General features: G+C 44.5%; 1 protein-coding gene across 8 annotated transcripts in view; it reads right to left on the bottom strand.

Moving 5' to 3' along the window:
* pip5k1ba (phosphatidylinositol-4-phosphate 5-kinase, type I, beta a) overlaps nt 1-21714 on the bottom strand; it is a 224633-nt gene that overhangs the window by 60920 nt on the left and 141999 nt on the right. For 7 of the 8 annotated variants that reach the window (XM_085992151.1, XM_085992165.1, XM_085992127.1 and 4 more), the window contains exons 6-8: nt 17472-17624; nt 12642-12941; nt 6655-6866 (exon numbers count right to left, since the gene is read on the bottom strand). In XM_085992151.1, coding sequence (XP_085848277.1) covers nt 6655-6866; nt 12642-12941; nt 17472-17624 — 665 coding nt within the window. The remainder of the gene's footprint in view (nt 1-6654; nt 6867-12641; nt 12942-17471; nt 17625-21714) is intronic. The other variant, XM_085992157.1, reaches the window with a different exon arrangement.

The following is a 21714-nucleotide window of genomic DNA, read 5'->3' as shown; positions in this document are numbered from 1 at the left end:
GAATAATCTACCAAGTAAGGCGAGTAGAATCAAATGTTTGTGTGAAGTACTTTTTAAAATCTATACATCACAAGTTTACTTTATATTCATTTTAAACTCTTGCTTGACTTATCTTTTAAGCATCATTTTGGACTCAACTTATCTATACCATTTAATACTCGATACACCTGCTTCTACTTAAACTTTCTCCTTTCTAGACTATAGACCCCAAGCTTCTCTAATCTTTCTCGTAGCCCGTCTTCTTTAGATAGGGATCATTTGTGTTTGTTTTCTACACGCTATCCAATACAATCACGTACCTATTATGCTATATACCCTTTGAAACTATCAGGAAACCATCAGGAAACTTTAGGTCCTCGATCAGCTAAAGAATAATGAGATATGTGCTACAAGTCGTCGAGCAATAGGCTTGCAATCAGTATAAATGATATGAAACAGAAGAAGCAGCTGCTTAGACTAGCCGAAGGCCTTGGCTTTATCTGTTGAGAAAGACAAGGTTCCACAAACAAAATGGTAGAGAAATCACGTGGTGCTGGTAACATTTCAGTACCATATTTTCCTGATACAAATTGGAGATATAATTGTAAGAAAGACCAATGTTGTCCTAAGACTGCCCTATCTCAATAACAAATACAAGATGAATCTTTCCAGCAGTGTACAGAGCTTGTTAATTCTGCAAGTAGAAATAGTGGAGAGTAAGAAAACTGATGCAGAACCATAGGTTGAAATGGATCGAGTACTGTGCAGAATTCAGGTCTCCATATTATAAAAAGCAAACAGAGGCACTGGAGAAGGTGCAACAAAAGATTTACAAGGGTAATACCAGAACTGAGAGGTTATAACTATCAGGAAAGGATGAACAGGCTGGGGCTCTTTTCTCTAGAGGGGTGACCAGATAGAGGTCTTTAAAATTCTGAAAAGGATTTGATAAGCTAGATACTTGTGGAGTGTCCAAAACCAGGGGCCATAACTATAAGACAGTTCCCAACAATGTTCCCTCTCATTTTTTTTTGTACTGAGCGAGACACGAACTCCTTTGAGCACGACCTGTGTTAGTGGGCAACAACTACTTTTACAACAATGACAGCAACAGCAACCACTTAAAGGCATATATACGGTAATGCCATATTGCCACCCCACCATCTCAAATCATGAGACAAGCCGACAAACTCATCATGAAATCAGTTACTTTTTCTTGGTTTATAAACCTCATTAGTGGCTTTACGTTATCTCCGATAGGTCACAGCTCTTACAAAAACGATATTATATGTGTTGCGTGTTACAATGTGCTCTGTCAGGTGTCCCATCAAAGTTAATCATAACATCTCGGGGTCATTGTCCCATTAGGATATTGGAGATTAGTTGGGACAATGGTGAAGTAGGATGAAACAGACAGGTCGGCAAAATCCCATGTGAGGTGTTAATAGCAGATTGGCCAGAATAATGGAGGTACCAAAGCTAACATCTCTTGTTCCTTTGTAAATTCAGAGAGGAAACATCAGGTTAAATTGATGAGCAGTTAAACCATCAAGGTGGCCATTATGTCAAGGTCTGGAGGTTTGGGGAGAAGGAACCTCACTTCAATATACATTCTGGGCAAAGTCTCACACATCCCATCCTACCTCAATTAGGTTAGTCAGACACTATTTGCCTTTAACAAATCCCTGCTGGCTGTCCCTTATTAATCTATCTGAACCACAGGAGCAGATTTAACATCTCATCCCAAAAACAAATAGATATTGTTGGTGGAAGGAAAACACTTGATGAACCCAATGACTTGTTTTCTTATTACACCAGACATTAGCAATAACTTTGTTTCCAACATTTGTTGGGAAGTGGCGAGAAACTAAAGCTGGAGTTAACGTGCACTCAGTGCAAAAATAAACCCATACGAGACTCATGCCTCACACCCTTAGTACCCTCAATTATCTCTTAAGTTATGCCACCATCTTTTCATTGAAGTGCACCCAAAACCACTTTCCATGGGAGCAAAAGCACTTGTGGAACTGCAGCCTAATTTAAGATTAAAAAATGCTTCCCTCCCCCCTCCCGCGTTGGTATTGTTCAGCTTTAATTAGACACTCATTCACATCAACATTTCCAGTTCAGGACCGTCTTCTTATGTTACACATCCACAGCTCACCTTTGTCTGCATTACAACGCATGGATTGAAACGTGAAACATTAAAAAAAGTTTGCCTGAAGAGGTTCACCAAGACACTCATGGTCTAGAGATCGGGATAATTTATTAAAATGTTTTTTGTTGTTGTTTTTTTTAAATATATTCCAAATATAAAATAAATAAAAATATAACTGTATTCACTTTCCTGCCTGCCGCGCACATTAAGGTCCTCAACTTCCTCCAATCAATAACCGGTTCCCGCGGTGTGTTGTTCCGGAGACTGCCTTCTTGCGCAGAGCATTCGAGGAGCAGGTCCAGGAAACTTAGCAAGGGCGAGCGCGCGCCGGCCTCAGTAACACCGGGTGTGTGTCTCAGGCCCCGAATCAGAGCCACTGGGCCCGGTGGATGTGCAGCGAGAGCCCCGGAACCATTAAATCGCTGCTCCAGCACCTCCCCCAATCCAACCTGCTGCTTCCTTCACCCATTTCCACGGAGTCTGACTCTGTTTTTCTCTTAAGAATGCATCGCGGCCCTGGGGAGCATGCACACTCTCAGGGGGGAAATCAGTGCAGTGGAGAGAGTGGTTACTGGGGCGCAGTGAACCAAGAGTCCTGCGGCCGCCATTAGTCAACGGCTGTCCGAGACAACGCTCGCCAGGTTTTAGGGCTCCGTATCTTACCAATCGCTGTTCCAATTCGGATCGGCTCGGAGGTCCCAAACGACTCTCCGTGAGGATTCCTGGGCCATTCTCTCATCGCTATGGACTTTTCCCCCCCACTCGTTGGGTATTGGGCCCCTCCCCTGCTCCAGCTCACTGAGTGACTTGTGAATTTAAGTGCACGGGACTTTATAGATCGCTGCGCAGCCGCGCACCTTACAGAAAACGTAGGTTCCCAATAAATGCAATATGGAATTTAGGAGTAACTTCTTCACGGTGAGAATGTGGAACTCACTACCACAGGGAGTGGTTGAGGCGAATAGTATAGATGCATTTAAGGGGAAGCTAGATAAGTACATGAGGAGAAAGGAATAGAAGGTTACGCTGATAGGATGAGAAGAGGAGGGGTGGGGGTGAGATGAAGAGGGGCGGGGGGAGGATAAATGCCGGTATTGACCAGTTGGGCCGAATGGCCTGTTTGTGCTGCAAATTCTATGTAGTTACAAGCTTGCAGAAAAAACAAGTTTCAAATCTTTATGGGTGCTAGTGTCGAGGACTGATCTGAAGTCATTTTAGCTCATTTCAATGCTGCGATGCCACTAAAATCCCCTAAGATGGTGGGGAACATGCAAGCACACTTCATGCACATAAAGTTATTAGAAAGGACCTACAGGCGTGTTGTGCCAGACTTTAATCAGGGTGTTGCCGTGAAATTAAGCTGAAGGCAACCCAACAAGGGGTGGCTTGATAAGATATGACAATAGCCAAAACAGGGTTTTTACTGACAAAACTTAATGCAAAAGCAACAAAATATGTCTGAAAACCAGGAATCAACTAAATAGAAATAAGAGACAAAAACTAGGCATTTCACCAGATTTAACCATGGAAGCAGCAATGATGGAGGACTTCTACAACATTTAATTGTGTTACTAACATACCAGAAGATGACAGGAAGTTAGTTGAAATGCCACTGGAGATCTTGCTTGGAATTTGCGTCAGAACAAAACCGTAATTCTGATTTTGGGTGCCAAGGATTGAGGAAATTCGAGTGCAAGTGACTTACACCCGCTTTTACGCTACGCCCAAATTTCCTCAATCTTTTGCGTTGCTTCTGTGAAACCGCCCCCAAAACCCTCCGCTGCTCATCAGCACAGCTCCCCGTGGAAAAGTGCAGTTTTCGCAAAATTCCTAAATTTACGCTAGTACTGAATGGGCTGAAAATTTCCGTCGAACATTTTAGGCGCAACAGGACCCAAGGTCATATTTCTGGCGTTGTATGGCAATTGTTTTCAGTTTTTTATTTTTATTTTTCATCACCGAGACCCAACATGTATTTTCTGTAACTTTAAGGTTATCAGAATGATTTGTATTAAAAATACTTGGCTGGTATAGGCCTCCGTAACCCAAGGGATCAACAGACAATTGTAGCACTCCGACCGAGATCAGCTCAACACAGACAAACATCAAACCAGAAACCTTTTGGTCAGTGTTTGAATAAATGTTTTCATTCTCGGGATGTGGTCATCGCTGGCCAGGCCGGCATTTATTGTCATTTCTAGTTGCCTCAAGATGATGGTGGTGGGCCACCTTCTCGTGGTTTGATACAACTGAGTGACTTGCCAGGCCACTTCACAGGGGCAGTTAAAAGTCAGAGTCAACCATATTGGTGCAAGACTGGAGTTCATATGGGCCAGATTGGGTAAGAATGGCAGCTTGCCTCCCATTTGATTTTTGCGACACTAACAGCTTCGTGGTCACTTTATTTAAAAAAAACGAAACCAGCTTTTTATTCCCAGATTAAAAAAAAAAAACAATTCAAATTCTCAAATTGCCATGGTGGGATTTGAAATCACCCTCTCTGGATCATTAGTCAAGATCACTAGATTACTAGTTGAACAACAGCCACTATGGTGCCGTACCCATTACTGTATATTCTAATGGAAAGCAAAATAGTTAAACTACAAGCCCGTGACTCAACTGCTTATGCAGTAATTAATTTAATCTTGGAGAACATTGACCAACCACACAAGAGAACATTTTGACAGAGAAAAAGATTGGTGAAGTCAAGCGTAGGTCCCTTACAGTCAGAATCAGGGGAATTTATAATGGGAAACAAGGAAATGGCAGACCAACTAAATACATACTTTGGTTCTGTCTTCACAAAGGAGGACACAAATAACCTCCCAGAGATGCCGGGGAACATAGGGCCTGATGAAAGAGAGGAACTGAAAGAAATCAGTATTTGTAGGCAAATGGTGTTAGGAAAATTGATGGGACTGAAGGCCGATAAATCCCCAGGGCCTGATGGTCTACATCCCAGGGTACTTAAGGAAGTGGCCCTAGAGATGGTAGATGCATTGCTGGTCATCTTCCAGAACGCGATAGACTCTGGAACGGTACCCATGGATTGGAGGGTAGCTAATGTTACCCCACTATTCAAAAAAGGTGGTAGAGAAAAAGCGGGGAATTATAGACCGGTAAGCCTGACATCGGTAGTGGGGAAAATGCTAGAGTCTATTATAAAAGATGTAATAGCAAAGCACTTGGAAAACAGTGACAGGATCGGACAGTCAACATGGATTTACAAAAGGTAAATTGTGCTTGACTAATCTACTGGAATTTTTTGAGGATGTAGCTGGTAAAATAGATAAGGGAGAACCAGTGGATGTGGTGTATTTGGACTTTCAGAAGGCTTTCGATAAGGTCCCACATAAGAGATTAGCGTGCAAAATTAAGGCACATGGGATTGGGGGCAAGGTATTGACTTGGATGGAGAACTGGTTGGCGGACAGAAAGCAAAGAGTTGGAATAAACGAGTCGTTTTCCGAGTGGCAGGCAGTGACTAGTGGGGTACCGCAAGGATCGGTCCTAGGACCCCAGCTGTTCACAATATATATTAATGATCTGGACGAGGGAATTGGATGTAATATCTCCAAATTTGCAGACGACACAAAGCTGGGCGGGAGGGTAAGCTGCGAGGAGGATGTCGGGAAAATCCAGTACGATTTGGACAGGTTGGGTGATTGGGCAGAAACATGGCAAATGCACTATAATGTGGATAAATGTGAGGTTATCCACTTTGGTGGCAAAAACAGGAAGGCAGATTATTATTTGAATGGCAATAGATTGGGAGAAGGGGAAGTGCAAAGAGACCTGGGTGTCCTTGTGCACCAGTCGCTGAAGGTAAGCATGCAGGTGCAGCAGGCGGTTAAGAAGGCAAATGGTATGTTGGCCTTCGTAGCAAGAGGGTTCGAGTACAGGAACAAGGATGTCTTGCTACAGTTGTACAGGGCCTTGGTGAGACCGCACCTTGAGTACTGTGTGCAGTTTTGGTCGCCTTACCTGAGGAAGGACGTTCTTGCCATGGAGGGAGTGCAGCGAAGATTCACCAGGCTGATACCTGGGATGGCAGGAATGACGTATGAGGAGAGATTGTGTCGATTGGGCTTATACTCACTGGAGTTTAGAAGATTGCAAGGGGATCTCATCGAAACCTATAAAATTCTGTCAGGTCTGGACAGACTAGATGCAGGAAGGATGTTTCTGATGGCCGGGGAGTCCAGAACCAGGGGTCATAGTCTAAGGATAAGGGGTAAGCCATTTAGGACTGAAATGAGGAGGAATTTCTTCACCCAGAGAGTGGTGAACCTGTGGAATTCTCTGCCACAGAGGGCAGTGGAGGCTAGTTCATTAAATATATTCAAGAAAGAGTTGGATATATTTCTTGAGGCTGAAGGGATCAAGCGATATGGGGAAAAGGCAGGGACAGGGTACTGAATTTGGATGATCAGCCATGATCACATTGAATGGCGGAGCAGGCTCGAAGGGCCGAATGGCCTACTCCTGCTCCTATCTTCTATGTTTCTATGACTTACGTATCATCTGTTCCAACAGATTCCCCTGATTTTGTAGCACCCTGAATGGATTCCAAGGCTGTGGAATACAAGACCTTCTGCCCTCCTGTGCGTTTCCCATCTGGGGCGGTCAGGAGGTTCTCGACCTCCTTTTCTTTTTCTTTGTTGACTAGGTCCAAGTTATGGATTCCCAACAACAGGCTGTAGTCCATGATTTTGAAACTTTCCAATACCTGATGGCATACAAATGACCAGTTATCATTGAGCTGCACAAGGTATCAATAGTAATTTCATGTTTGGTCTAATTTACTTAGTCACCCAAGTTCCAAATCACTGGGTTAGTTGCATTATTAGATTGGATCCAAACAAATGATTCAGTTCCTTAGAGGGGAATGAAAACAGAGGAACAGGAAGAAGAAAATTATAGCATTATAATATCCAGATACATTTACAACAACTTTCATTGATATCGCACCTTTAATGTAGTAAAACATCCCAAGGCGCTTCACAGGAGTGTTATCAAACAAAATTTGACACCAAGACATAAGGAGATACTAGGACAGGTGACCAAAAGCTTGGTTAAAGAGGTAGGTTTTAAGGAGTGTCGTAAAGGAGGGAGAGAGAGATAGAAAGGCGGAGAGGTTTAGGGAGGGAACTCCAGCGGTAATGAGTGAACGGGACTTGGTCGAGTTAGGATACAGGCAGCAGAGTTTTGGATGAGCTCAAGGTTCTGGAGGGTGCGCAGTGGGAGACAGGTCAGGAGAGCGTTGGAATAGTCAAGTCCAGAGGCAACAAATGAATGGACGAGGGTTTCCAGCAGCAGATGAGCTGAGGCAGGGTGAAGGTGGGCCATGTTAGAGGTGGAAGTAACATTTAGGTAGAAAATGTCCCATCATATTTGTGCCTTGGACTGATTTGATAAAAAGTTAAATCGTGCATTGAACATCTTCTTGGATTGCTTAGGAGAGTACCAGCACCACCTCCAGCAGACACAGAAGACCAGGTGTCTCCAAAGTAGTCTTCAAAAAAATGTATCCCTTTCCTTCCATCTGCTCCCTCTCATACACTTACAATAACTCTTGAACCTCACAGTCATCTTCTCTCCTTCAAGATGTTTCTCAAAACCTACCTCTTTGCTTCTGGTCACCTGTCCCAATATCTAATGTGGCTCGGTATCGAATTGTCTCCGATAACACTCCTGTGAAACTAATTGGGATGTTTTAAAATGTTAAAGGCGCTATATAAATGCAAGCTGATGCTATCTATGTCCTGCAATATGGACCTTGGCCCTTAAGATTTTTCAATAAATTTAAAAAATGTGTAAGAATTTAATGTGGAGAACCTTTGGTTAAGTGAAGGGAATATCTAATTAATTTAATTCCTGTATGACGAGTTCCTGACCTCGACTGTGCAGACTATTTTGGGGAAAGCTAATGACTAAAGTGTCCTTAGGATACAGTGTCCAACATATTCATCGAGTGCCAAGCATGCCCATTGTTAAACGAGAGCACTTTGCAACCAAGCAATCAAAAAACAACTCGCAAACACCATATCAAAAAAAAAAAATTCCCCCTTCATAGGAAAAGCACCCAATGGCATCCCTGAAAATGTTGCCAGTGTTGCTTCCTCACCATAATTAACATTGTTAAAAGTTCAGTATTTCAGTTTAAAAAAAGTCACAAAACATACATATTGTATTACCCTTTCCATTTTCCAATATCTCCCAACAACCTTCTTCTGGCTGCTTCCTCTCTGTCAGGAGGCTTGGGATAGCTTCTACTCCATTCCCAGAGTTGGGAATGTTAAGCTGGCTCTCCCTCCCAATGTTTTTGCTGCTTTGCGTCTGCTGAAATGCAGTGCCACTCACGGATGGTTTTTACCGCTACTCACATCGGTGCCAGCTTTTTTGCCCGTCTTAATTTAACCCTCTAGGCCCTGGTGTCATTCGGGTGAATCTGCGCTGCATCCCCTCCAAGGACAATATACCCTTTCTGAAGTTCGGTACCCAGAACTGAACGCAGGACTCCAGATGTGGTCTAACCAGACCTTTATACAACTGGCGTGTATTCCCTTGAGTATAGAAGATTGAGGGGTGATCTGATCAAGGTGTTTAAAATGTTAAAAGGATTTGATAGGGTAGATAAGGAGAACCTATTTCCTCTGGTGGAGAATCAAGAACAAGGGGACATAACCTTGGCACTGATTAGCATGACTGCAGATGTCTGATCTTAGCAATGCCATGTCCAGTCCTCCCCATCTCCATCAATGCTCGCGCCCCAACCTCCCCAAGCCTGGACTCTTGCTATCTCCCAGGTACTTGACATAGGTGTGTGATTGGCTTCTTGTTCCCTTCTGATTTATTGCCTAAGAGAAGCAACCAGAAAATAGAAACAGTAAATGAGAAGCAATGAAACATTACAACAGTGACTACACTTCAAAAAGTACTTCATTGGCTGTTAAGTGGTTTGGGACGTCCAGAAGTCGTGAAAGGCACAACAGAAATGGAAGTTCTTTTATAAAGAAAGGGAAAGGGGGGAAAAAGTGAAAGGCATGGGAAAGAGGAGCAAAAAGATGAAGAATGTAAAGCAGCTATGGAGAAAAGGAATGAGTGAAAGGGAAAATGATGGAGAGAGAAAAAAAAGTAGAGGGGCAAGAGGGTCATTGGAAGAGTGGAAGATTGTAATTCTTTAATTAATTTTCTCAAATAGTGGAAGGACACAGATGCAGTTAAGGCAAGTGATTTAAAAAAAGAAAGCAAAATACTGCGGATGCTGGAAATCGGAAAGTAAAACAGAAAATGCTGGAAATACTCAGCAGGTCAGGCAGCTTCTGTGGAAAGAGAAACAGGGTTAACGTTTCAGGTCATTGTTCTGACGGAAGGTCCTCGACCTGAAACGTTAAAACTGTTTCTCTCTCCACAGATGCTGCCTGACCTGCTGAGTATTTCCAGCATTTTCCGTTTGGATTTCAAAAAGAATTGCCTGTGAGCAACACAAGAAGAAATCATCTATATAATATTTAGTGAAGTAAACATCTTTGGAAAAGAATGTCAGCATCTTGCCCTAATGAGATGTTAAGAGAAGGTTCAGGAACAAGGAGAGGCAAGAGATGGATCCATATAAATTCGTGAGCAATGCCACAGTATGCACCATATTCCCCACAAGAATCACATATATAATCAGTTTAACACAATCTTTTACTTTCGTTGCATCAAGTCGAAATAAATTTAAACCGTTACCTTCCTTCATCTTTTCAGAAGGCAGGAACTATCAAGGAAATGTAAATGTTACTTTGCATTTATTTGGAATTCATCGGCAATTAAATATACTTTTCTTTCAACACCTTTTAGTTTTCTAAGCTGTATCGTTGTATTCCTCAATATGTAGAAGTGGCAGCCTATCACTGCTGTACCTCCTCCACCACATGGTCCTTAATGTGTAAAAGTTCAATGAAGATTGTTGTGCTAAAGTTATACTACATTTTTTTGAGATTGCTTGTTCTAGCAAAACAAAAACTAAATATTTAAAAGTGTGCGTTCCTGTCTCTTGTAGATCTTTTGTGACTGTTACCATCAACCTGAATATTCTTTTAAGCTACTTTTAAACAGGCAAGCAATTGTTTGCAGGCAGACAAGAACATAATACTAGTCTTCCCCTCTCCCCCCACTTCCAACTTCCATGACCTGAACTCTTCCCTGCTACTTTTTGCAGTGTTTCAGTTCATGGGCATTGCAGTTGACAAGCAAATCCATCATTCAGAATGGTCACAAAACATGTAATACAGGTTGAGCGTCCCAAATCCGGAGTTCCGGAATGATTGGTGGCAGGGGTCTGGAATCCGTAAAATGTTCCGGAATCCGGACACCGAGGGAGGCTTACTAAAAACGCAACCTGGGCCCAGGCATTTCCAGACTCGGCACGTGTTTCTGATGTCCGAAGTCCAGAAATATCGCAACCTGGGCTCGGGCGTTTCCGGACTTTGAACATCAGAAACACACTCCGAAGTCCGGAAAAACCCCAAAACTGGCTCGGCCTCGGTCCCGAGGTTGCCAGATTCGGGACGCTCAACCTGTACACACAGACTGATGTAGTAAAACCTGCACATTTCCCATTCAAAATTGCAAATCTATAAGCAAATCAAGGATTCTGAAGCACTGGTGTGCCCTTTCCATTGGGTGCGCGAGTGGAAGGAAAGATACACAGCAGGTTTTGCATCCCCCTCCTGCTCTGCAGGAAAATTCCAATCCGAACTGCTACGCTGAGCTCCTGTAGTAGGGTCGCTAACCCTCCAGGATTGCCCTGGAGCCTCCAAGAATTGAAGATTAATCTGCAGGACACTCCTGCGAGCAAACCGTGGAGAAAAATCATTGGGGCATTTTAAAAAATGGTGTTATTTTCCCCCATTTTCTTTGAACACTTTCATTTATTAGTTCTGAAAATCTAAGATATAAAAACAGGAAATTCTGGAAATACTCAGCAAGTCAGGCAGCATCTGTGGAGTGAGAAACAAAGTTCACGTTTAAGGTCGGTGACCCTTTGTCAGAACTCAACTCTGTTTCTCTCTCCACAGATGCGCCTGACCTGCTGTGTATTTCCAGCATTTTCTGTTCTTATTTCAGATTTCCAGCATCCGCAGCATTTTGCTTCTGAAGATATAGGTTTCGGGCGGAAAAAGTCTAACAGTCAAGAATCATCCAATTGAGGCATGAAGAGTGTTAACTTTCCAATTGCCGTGGGAAGATGGGGCACCGTGAGGATGGGCGTGTTGGCTGACTAATGGCGGGAGTGTGGAGGCAGGAGTGATGAAACTTCCAGGAATACATCCAACCAAAGTTGGTAGTGGAATTACCCTGAAGTGGAATTAAGACTACCCTGGGAGCTCACCCAATGGGGGTAGGCACTGCCGCAGCAACACAACAGGCTACTTGCCACTTAAAAGGGTAATTTGGAGGTGGTGGGGGTGGAGATGAAGCCCAAGGCCTTCTCTAAGCTCTGGGATGGCACCATCACATCTTTTAAGTTGATACAGGAAGTTAATCCAGATCAGTTGATAAACAGATTGAGGAGATTTTGTTTTTTTTGGATGGTGCCAAAGATGGTGGTGCAGGACTAGGATTGCCAACCCTCCAGTATTGCCCTGGAGTCTCCAGCAATTGAAGCCTAATCGCCAGGACACTGCTACGAGCAACACCCGGGAGATAAATCATAAGGGTACTTAAAAAAAAATTTTTTTTTTCCATTTTCTTTCGACCACTTTCATTTATTAGTTAGAAAAATCTTGACGATGGGATAAAGGTTGTTTTGACCGACATCCAATCGGCATGGCAATGCGGTGCACTGTGAGGAAGGACGAGTTGGGTGACCAATGGCGGGAGCGTGGGGGCGGAGCAGTTAATGGTGGGGGCGGGGCATGGGGCGGGGCAGTTAACGGCGCGGTCATATAATTAAACCTCCAGGAATACACGCAACCAAAGTTAGCAACCCTATACAGAGCTACCAACACAGATAGCAATTTCAAATGAACCATTAGGGAGCTAATTTTAACTGCTCTCACCGGGCGGGACAGGGCGGAAGTGGGTCAGCTGCCTGCTTCAGACCCCGCTCAATTTTCCTTTCCATGGAAATAAAACTCGGGCGGGGTGTAAAACAGGCAGCCGATATGATTCCACCCCTTTCTCGCCCTGTGGGAACAGTTAAAGTCAACCCCATTCATCTGTCAGAAATTCTGATAAATGCAGATATCCCCTCTGGACAGAATTAGGTACTTTACATAGAATGTACAGCACAGAAACAGGCCATTCGGCCCAACTGGTCTTAATGTAAAGCAATTCTTTTAACATTAGTTTTTTTGTTAAAATTCTTATATCTAATTAAGGTTGGGCATGGAGCAGAATACGAATGTTAAAATCCCCTCATGTTTTATCCAATTCATACGGTCCTCGAGATGCACATGAGCATGCTTCCGACAACAAAGGGCAACACCAGTTACTGCATCAAGTTTCTACATACCCGACAATCCCTCTGCAGTGTTTTAATCAATGCATTATATGTTTCAGCATCAAAAAAGAGGCCATCTGGCGTGTCCTGTATAAAGTCCAAGTCTTTGAATGTGGGTATATCTTTTTCTCTCTCTTTCCTCGAGGCCCTCCGCTTGTACGTCGAGCCCTTCAAATCATACTTGTGATGCATCCACACGGATCGTGGCAGTACATTGTTCATAACCACAATTCTTATGTTAGTGCCTCCCGACTGCATACAGTACAGTCCATAAAACTTTGGCAAAAGTGTCCTAGGGTTCTGGTTTAAATTCTGCAAACAGAAACATTGATTAAAATAAACCTCTACGAGCTGTGTGGCCACGCTTAAATGATCACAGGAATAGTCCCAATTCTGCGCAACAATGATCAAAGGCAATTCTAGCATTCACATGGCAGTCAATGAGAATGATATGGCTGATTTTAATTAACTGCAGCTGTGAAACTTGACATGAAATTCATTATACATTAGGTATAAATGTAACCCCAAGAACATGGCCGGTACATTAGCTTTGAACCTCGTCATGTTGACTAATTAAAGCTGCATTCCTGCCTATAGAACAGTAGTGGAGATTGGGCCCATTATAAAATGCACATTTGTACAGATTATACATTAACCATGATGTTTAGCATCACATCTCCCTTCAACAAAACCCTTTCAAGCTTTCTCTGGATTTTGTCTGGAATTGAATTTGGCTCAGCAATTCTGTACTGCCGTCGAATGCACTTCCCCTAATACTTGTTTTGGTTTACCAGGCTCAAAGACATTTCAATTCTTTTCACTGCAATCATCAATCAACTAACAAGGCTCTAATTCTGCTCTGTCTCCCAGCCAGAAAGACAGACCTGTATTGATTGAGAACCTGAACACACAAAAATCTTTAAAAAGTGCATCAAATATAATTAATTACCCAGGTGAAGAGCTATGACTTTTACATCGGGTGAATGTGGCAGCCATTTTGTGCTCAGTAAAAGATGAATGACCAATTAATAATGTTTCTGGTGGAGTTGGCAGAGGTAAGAACGTTGGCTGTGTCTCTGGGAGACACTCTCTGCTGGCCCTCAACAATTCATCACCAAGACTGCCTATTTCACCTCTAATATGTCATCCGACTCTGTCCTGCCTCAGCTCACCTGCGTCTGAAACCCTCATCCTTGCCTGTGTTACCTCTAGAAAGACTTGCATTTATATAGCACTTTTCACGACCACCGGATGTCTCAAAGCGCTTTACAGTCAATGAAGTACTTTTGAAGTGGAGTCGCTGTTGTAATGTGGGAAACGCGGCAGTCAATTTGCGCACAGCAAGGTCCCACAGACAACAATGTGATAATGACCAGATAATCTGTTTTTGTTATGTTGGTTTAATAGACTCGACTATTCCAATGCACTCCTGGCCAGCCTCCCACGTTCTATCCTCCGTAAACTTGAAGTCATCCTAATCTCTGCTGCCCGGGTCCTAACTCGCACCAAGTCCCGTTCAATCACCCGTGCTCGCTGACCTAATTGGCTCCCAGTTAAGCAACACCTCAATTTTAAAATTCTCATGCTTGTTTTCAAATCCCTCCATGACCTCACCCCTCCCTATGTCTGGAACCTCCTCCAGCCCTACAACCCTCAGATTTCTGCGCTTCTGGCCTCTTGACCATCCAGATTTTAATCGCTCCACCATTGGCGGCCGTACCTTCAGCTGCAAAGACCCCAAGCTCTGGAATTCCCTCCTTGAACCTCTTCCCCCTCTCTTTCCTCCGTTAAGACACTCCTTAAAACCTACCCATCTGCCCCAATATCTCCTTATGTGGCTCGGTGTCAAATTATGTTTGATAATCGCTCCTGTAAGCGCCTTGGGATGTTTTACTATGTTAAAGGCGTGATTATAAATACAAATTCTTGTTGTTGTTTTAAACAATCACCTAAACCACCAGACAGGCATACTCAGCTTCACATCTCAACTGAGGGACAAAGTCAGAGATTGAAATTTAGAAATCTGTGCTCCCCAATGAATTATCTAGCTGGACAGCTGAGACACACTGATCTGGAAGGCTGCAGATTCAATCCTCATTCCAAATTAGCTGGTTTCATCTGGGTTGATAGTAGGGCACTCACTTTAGTAGTGGAAAATTGGTCAAGAGTTTGAGATATTCATGGTTATCCCTCCACCCCCACTGAAAGTGCATGTGTGGGCGTTGGGCAAGGACAGAATCAAGTCGGCCATGATATCTCCATCGTTGAATAGTTTGTTGACACTGACCATCAAGACTATTAAATGAACAATAGCCACTTGGGCAAAGCACACGAGGACATTCCATCAAGGAATCAATGTCTCACAAAAGAAAATTGGCATGGAATTTTTAAAAAAGTTATACCTGTGATACCAAAATCAACATGCCCCAATTACACAATCCCAAATGTTAGTGCACAGAAAATGTCTCAGCTCTGTATCTGAAAAATGCACTTTGTAGAGGAAACTGAATGCTGGAAATACTCGGGACTGTTTTTATTTCAGATTTCCAGCATCTGCAGTATTTTGCTTTTGTATTAGTTTTTTTCTTCATTTCTACAACTTTGCAGGCACCTCAACTGTACAAAGGTCTTTATTGTGAAAAATTTAGGCTTGATTAATTTAAATTTGAATTTGGTTTTAAGCTCGAAATACAATCCATTCACTGTCCCCCATGTCCTTAATCAAAGGAAAGGGAAATTGCCTTTAACTTTCTTGAACTGTGGTCATCTCAAATGCCAGGTGAAGTCTGACAATGCTTCAGTTCTGTGGAGAGACTAGAGAAGCTGGGATTGTTCTTGAAGCAGAGGGGGTTAAGGGGAGATTTAATAGAGGCGTTGAAAATCATGCAGGGTTTTGATAGAGTCAATAAGGAGAAACTGTTTCCATTGGCAGGAAGGTCAGTAACCAGAGAACACAGATTTAAAGTAATTGGCAAAAGAACCAGAGGGGAGATGAGGAGTGATTTTTTTTGTTTTTATAAAATGCAGCGAGTTGTTGTGATCTGGAATGCTCTGCCTGAAAGGGTGGAGGAAGCAATAACTTTCAAAAGTGAATTGGATAAATACTTGAAGGGGAAAAATTTGCAGGGCTATGTTGAAAGAGCAGGGAAGCGAGACTAATTGGACAGCTCTTCGAAAGAGCCGGCACAGGCATGATGGACTGAATGGCCTCCTTCTGTGCTGCATGATTCTATGATGCTATCTGTATGCAATTTGTGAATTGAAATGCAACAGTCATAATGGGGACAATGCCATATTTTTTCATAGCAGCAACACTCACTCACTGCCAAGGCTACAGAATATAGTACAATACTGAGCAAAGTGTGAACAGTGCTCCCACATTGAATTGTCATACTAAAGAAAGCCACCACTGCAATGTACTCAGAGGGGAAATTATCAGAGTAAATCTTGTGACCTTGTACAGACAACAAAAACTTCAGCTATTTGCACACATCTCTGTGCTCTAAATCGAGTAGATGCCAAGCTACAGTTAATAGGCAATGTCCCGCTTGCTATTCACAATGGAGAACATGCACAATAGCAATTTTTGCAGTATTCTCAAAAGATACCATCATAGTGAGCTTGTGTCCCCAAACTACTTTGCAAGTTATCCTCCTTTGTGCAAAACAATCTTCACAAAGTCAGCTGCCTAGACCCCAAGCTCTAGAATTCCCTCGCTAAACCTCTCCATCTCTCCTTCTTTAAAACGCTCCTTAAATCTATCTCTTTGACCAAGTTTTTGGTCACCTATCCTAATACAGGTAGACTATCCTTTATCCGAAAACCTCGGGACCAGCCGAGTTTCGGATAAAGGAGAATTTCGGATTTCGGAAGGTGGGTCGGCAGGGGTCCGCGGGGGGGTCGGCGGGGGGTTGTGCGCACAACTTACGCTGACGCTCAGCGTAAGTCAGTCGGGATCGGCGGTTGTCGGGGCCGGCGGGGTCCGCGGGGGGGGTCGGCGGTTGTCGGGGCCGGCGGGGGGGTCGGCGGTTGTCGGGGCTGGCGGGGTCCGCGGGGGGGGGTCGGCGGTTGTCGGGGCTGGCGGTTGTCGGGGCCGGCAGGGTCGGCGGTTGTCGGGGCCGTCGGGGGGGGGGTCGGTGGTTGTCGGGGCCGGCGGTTGTCGGGGTCGGCGGGGGGGTCGGCGGGGGGTCGTGCGCACGACTTACCCTTTATCCGAACTTCCGAAACCGGAACCCTCTAAAAACCAAAGGTTTTTTCGTTCGTACGCACGACTTACGCTGAACGAAAAAACCTTCGGTTTTTAGAGGGTTTCGGTTTTCGGAAGTCCGGATAAAGGGTAGTCTACCTGTATCTCATGTGGCTCGGTGTCAAATTTTTGCCTGATGACGCTCCTGTGAAGCGCCTTGGGACGTTTCACTAGGTTAAAGGCGCTATATAAATGCAAACAGAATTGTAGAATAGTACAGCACAGAAGGAGGTCGTTCGAGTCTGGGCTGGCTCTTTCGAAGAGCAATCCAATTAATCCCACTCCCCTGCTCTTTCCCCATATCCCAGCAAATTTTCAAGTATTTATCCAATTCCCTTTTGAAAGCTACTTGTGAATCCATTTCCACCATCCTAGCAGGCAGTGCATATGCATACTTACCAACATTAAATATCATCCCATCAGCCTTAGAATATAGTTTTTTTTTTAATGTTTAGTTTTCAGTCCCCACAATTTTTTAAACCAATTTCATGATTTTAACCGATCTGTTAAAATATCCGTTCTGCTATTTCAACAGAACACTGAACTAAGGATTAATTGCACTATGTTTAGAAAGCCCTAATTAGTTCATGGCTTACCATATAATAACCTGGTAACAGCTTCTGCAAGAATTCTGCTTCTTTGTGCTGCACAGTCTTTATGATGAATTCATCGTCACTTGTGACGTAAAATAAGGACCCACTGGCACCAGGATTGGAAAGCTCGATCAGCGGTTCATTGCACAAGGAATACTGGCAAGAAGGCAAAGAGAATTTTAAATGAAGTAATTAACACGTCAAGCTTTTCTAAAACACGTGCAATGTAATTTCATACACGGAAATTTAAAAATTCTTCACAGATCTGCAATATCATTGTTGATGAATAAAATACACACCTATAATTGATCAAAAGCATAGTATTAAAAAAAAATTAGCAGCATCTTCCCTTTTAATACAAACTGATCGGAGACCATCAAGCTAGAATTAAATCACTATTCCAAATATTGTAAAGGTCACTAAGAACAGTACACATTTTCCACGTAGTATGGAGGCAAGAGCATCTTTTTAAATCCAATATACATCGAACAAGATAAAAAGTTCTGTTTACATAGACATTTGTGGTACAAATTAAAACATTAAAAACAAGGCAGGATGAATTCGAACTATATATGGTGCTACTTGGTTTGGGACTAGTACATTAGTGGCACAAGTCTGGAATGCTTATACAAGCTCAAAACAAGAGAGAGAGTTGACATATATACCGACAATTAATCACTCAAGTATTTGGGAAGAGAGTAAAAAATTACTGAACTAATGCTGATTAATGTTATCATTTCCCTTGCATCACAAATTTTGAAAGGGGGCTTTTTGTTCCCACTCAACTTGGTGCAACAGAAGGACAAAACAGAGTAGTCTGACTTGAATTGTAATTGTACCCTGTCCTGATAGTAATTCAGATTTTCATCATGGATCAGATCTTGCTGGAGCAGGGCATCTCCCGGTGTGCCCTGTGCGTTAGGCCATTTCCTGCACCCCACGGCTCAAAATTCTGTGCTGTAACTTGCTGGGAGTGCGAGGGCAACGGGCATCTGGGACCTCAAGTGAACGACGGGACGAACAGTCTATCTTCTCACCCAATGAGATTTAAGGATTGAGAAAGAAACACTGGAACAACGGAGAAGGTTATTGGGTGAATTAGAGTCAAATCAGGTACAGAAAAAAAAGGGAAAGACAAATTGGATTGAGAGAAAAGAAAGAAAAATTAAAACTAAAGATTTTAGAAATCTTTAAAAACAATTTACTACCTGCAGGAATGTGATTCAACAGTTTAAATTGTTCCCTTTCTGGGCCAGAGAGTTTGATTGGCATTGCATTAGCAATTATTACGTTGTTGAAAGGGTACTTGCGCTGTTAAGCGCTAGCCTTAACTTTCTCCAGCAAGTTTAACGGGCAATGAATGCGCAAATCCAGCAAGTTCTTAAAAATAATGGGGGCGAAGGGCGAGACTAACAGCAGAGTGGCGTAAATCGTCCAGAATTTGTGGCGATTTACAATGTATTTCTTCCTCGCCACAAGTTGCTGGACGATTTACACATTAATAATGGCAAGCGTCATTTTGTCAGCAAATTCTGGGCGGTGTGCATGAAGCAATTTTCATTTCCCGGTTTCTACTTGTGAAAATTAAGCAGCATCAGCTGAGGATGGAGTGACTGCATAGGGGAGGAAGCAGTTGATTAACTAACTATGGGCATACAGTGCCACATGCCTATTGCACAATGACCATCTCCTGCTTGAAAGGCAAAGTTATGAAGAAAAAAAAAGGCATGTGCATTCATAAGAACCTGAGATTTCCAAAGATTTTAGATCAGAATAACATCAATAGGCCCGAACAAGTCCATCCCTCTTTAATACATTAATCCCGCCTACCTGGCTTCTCACTGGATCTTCAATCCTTTCTCGTTGCAGAAACAAATCTAATTGGCCTAGAAATTCAGTATAGCCACGTTTGGGGCGCTACAGTCGGGCGGCCGCTAAAGTTTGCGCCCGGCGCAACTTCGCGCCACCTTCGCCGATATTCAGTGGCATCGCCCCAAGAGGTTGCTGCTGCGCTCAAACAGGCGAGGCACGACTATCATTAGGCGCTAAGCCGGCAGCCCGGGGCGAAACCCCCGAGGGCGGGCGCAGCGCAGGTGCAGCGAGCTGCTGATTGACGGCAGACACTCTGGCGCCGGTGAGCTCTTAAAGGGGGAGGGTGGATTTGTTTTTTTTGAAAGGCCGAGACTGGTGTATTTGTGTTTTTTGAAAGGCCGAGACTGCTCGATTTGTGTTTTTGGAAAGGCCGAGACTGCTCGATTTGTGTTTTTGGCGGGGGGGGGGGCTTCTCTCCATTAGTTTGTTATGTGGGAAGGGCACAGAGGTATCAAAGTAATAAATGTTCTTAAATCGCACTGTCCATGCTTTCTTTTGGAAGTCCTGGTTGCCCTGCTCGGCTGAGGGCTTGTGGAGCGGCTACATTCCATTCCCTGAGAGGGGGCCTAGAACCGACGTTCAATAAGCCGCCGACGGGCGGCCCTTGCACTTTCTGCCTCCCTCCTGTGCTGGTCCTCCTCCTCCTCCTCCTCCTCCTCCTCCTCTGGTGGTCCTCCAATGTCTGGTGGCAGTGGCTGAGTCCTGCGGATAGCCAGGTTGTGCAGCATGCAGCACACGACCACGAAATGGGAGACTCGCTCAGGCGAGTACTGTAGGGCTCCTCCGGAATGATCCAGACAGCGGAACCGTTGCTTCAGGGCGCCGATTGTTTGCTCAGTGAGGTTCCTGGTTGCTTGATGGCTGTCATTGTATCGCTCTTCAGCAGGGGTGCTGGGCGCACGGAGCGGGGTCATCAGCCAGGTGCACAAAGGATAGCCTTTGTCCCCGAGAAGCCATCCTCGTGGGTGAGGCTGGGCCTGGAACATGTCTGCCACAGAAGTCTGGCGCAGGATGAAGGCATTGTGGCTGCTGCCTGGAAAGCGGGCATTGACAGCTAGGATGATCTGCCTGTGGTCACACACCAACTGCACGTTGAGCGAATGGTAGCCCTTCCGGTTGCGGTAATCCTCGGCATGTTCTAGAGGTGCCCGCAAAGCCACATGCGTGCAGTCAATGGCGCCCTGCACCATGGGGAAGCCCGCTAATGCTGCAAAGCCCATTGCACGCTGTTGCTGCTTGACAAGGGCCATGGAGAAGGAGATGAACTGACGTCTCCTTCTGAAAAGGGCATTGGTCACCTGGCGGATGCAGCAATGTACGGCAAACTGGGAGATGTTGGAAATGTCCCCAGCAGCGGATTGGAAGGAGCCGGTGGCATAGAAGTTGAGAGACACCGTCACCTTCACTGCCACCGACAGAGACGTCCTGCTCCTCAGATGTGGCTGCAGATCTCCGCGAAGCAGGTGGCAGATCTCAGTGACCACCGCCCTTCGGAATCGCAGCCTCCGAACACACTGCTCATCAGACATGTTCAGATATGAGAACTGCTGGCGGTATACCCTGGGTGGGTAAGGCCTCCTTTGCCGACGCCATGACTGCCACTCTCTCACGGCGTCTCCGAGCCCTTTGAATGCAATGGAGAAGCCCAACGTTTGCACCCATTGCAGCCCCCATTATGTGTTTCCAATCAATGAGATGGCTCTGAAGTTAAAGACAAGTGCAAAGCTGTGGCCTGAAGCCACAAGTACCTGTGCGAGTGTTGAGCCAAACCAGAAAGCTCTCTACCTTTGTCTCTCTGCAAAGATCCATCTCTCACAAAGGAGTGTTGCAAAATGGCTGCCTTTTCTACTGCAGGAGGAGTGCCCTTTAATTTGCGCCCCCCGCGCCCCGCAGCGACTGGGAACCGTTCCCCTCTACCAGTCGCTAGGGGCGCCAGGCGCACAATAGGCCGGCGCCACTGAATTTCCGGTTTGGGGCGCACAAAGGGCGTTGCACGATGAAATGACGTCAGGATCTGCGCGCGCAGCTGAGCGCGCGCAAAGGCTTTGCGCCGCCGCTAAATCTTTACTGAAGTTGGGGAGAGGCGCAGATCGCGCTGCGCCCGGCCGCTAGCCGCCTAGCGCCCCACATCTCCTCCTCCTAAGGCGCTAGCGGCTGGCGCAAACAACTGAATTTCTAGGCCATTGTCTTTTGAATCTATATACGGTCTCTTTCAGTGGCCTACCCTGGAAATGTATTCACAACTCTATTGCCCTTTGGCTAAATTTCCAACTTATATTCCTTCGTGCCTCTAACATCATCATTTTTAAACTTGGTGCACTGATATTTGAACCCATCTCTGTAGTGAACAATTTAATTCCATTCATAATTTAAA

The sequence above is a fragment of the Somniosus microcephalus genome, chromosome 1 (genome assembly GCF_052327205.1).
Source record: "Somniosus microcephalus isolate GS21.2 chromosome 1, FLI_Smic_1.0, whole genome shotgun sequence".
Taxonomy (NCBI): Eukaryota; Metazoa; Chordata; class Chondrichthyes; order Squaliformes; family Somniosidae; genus Somniosus; species Somniosus microcephalus.
Note: the sequence above shows the minus strand (reverse complement) of the source record. Positions and strands in the feature narration are given on the sequence as shown.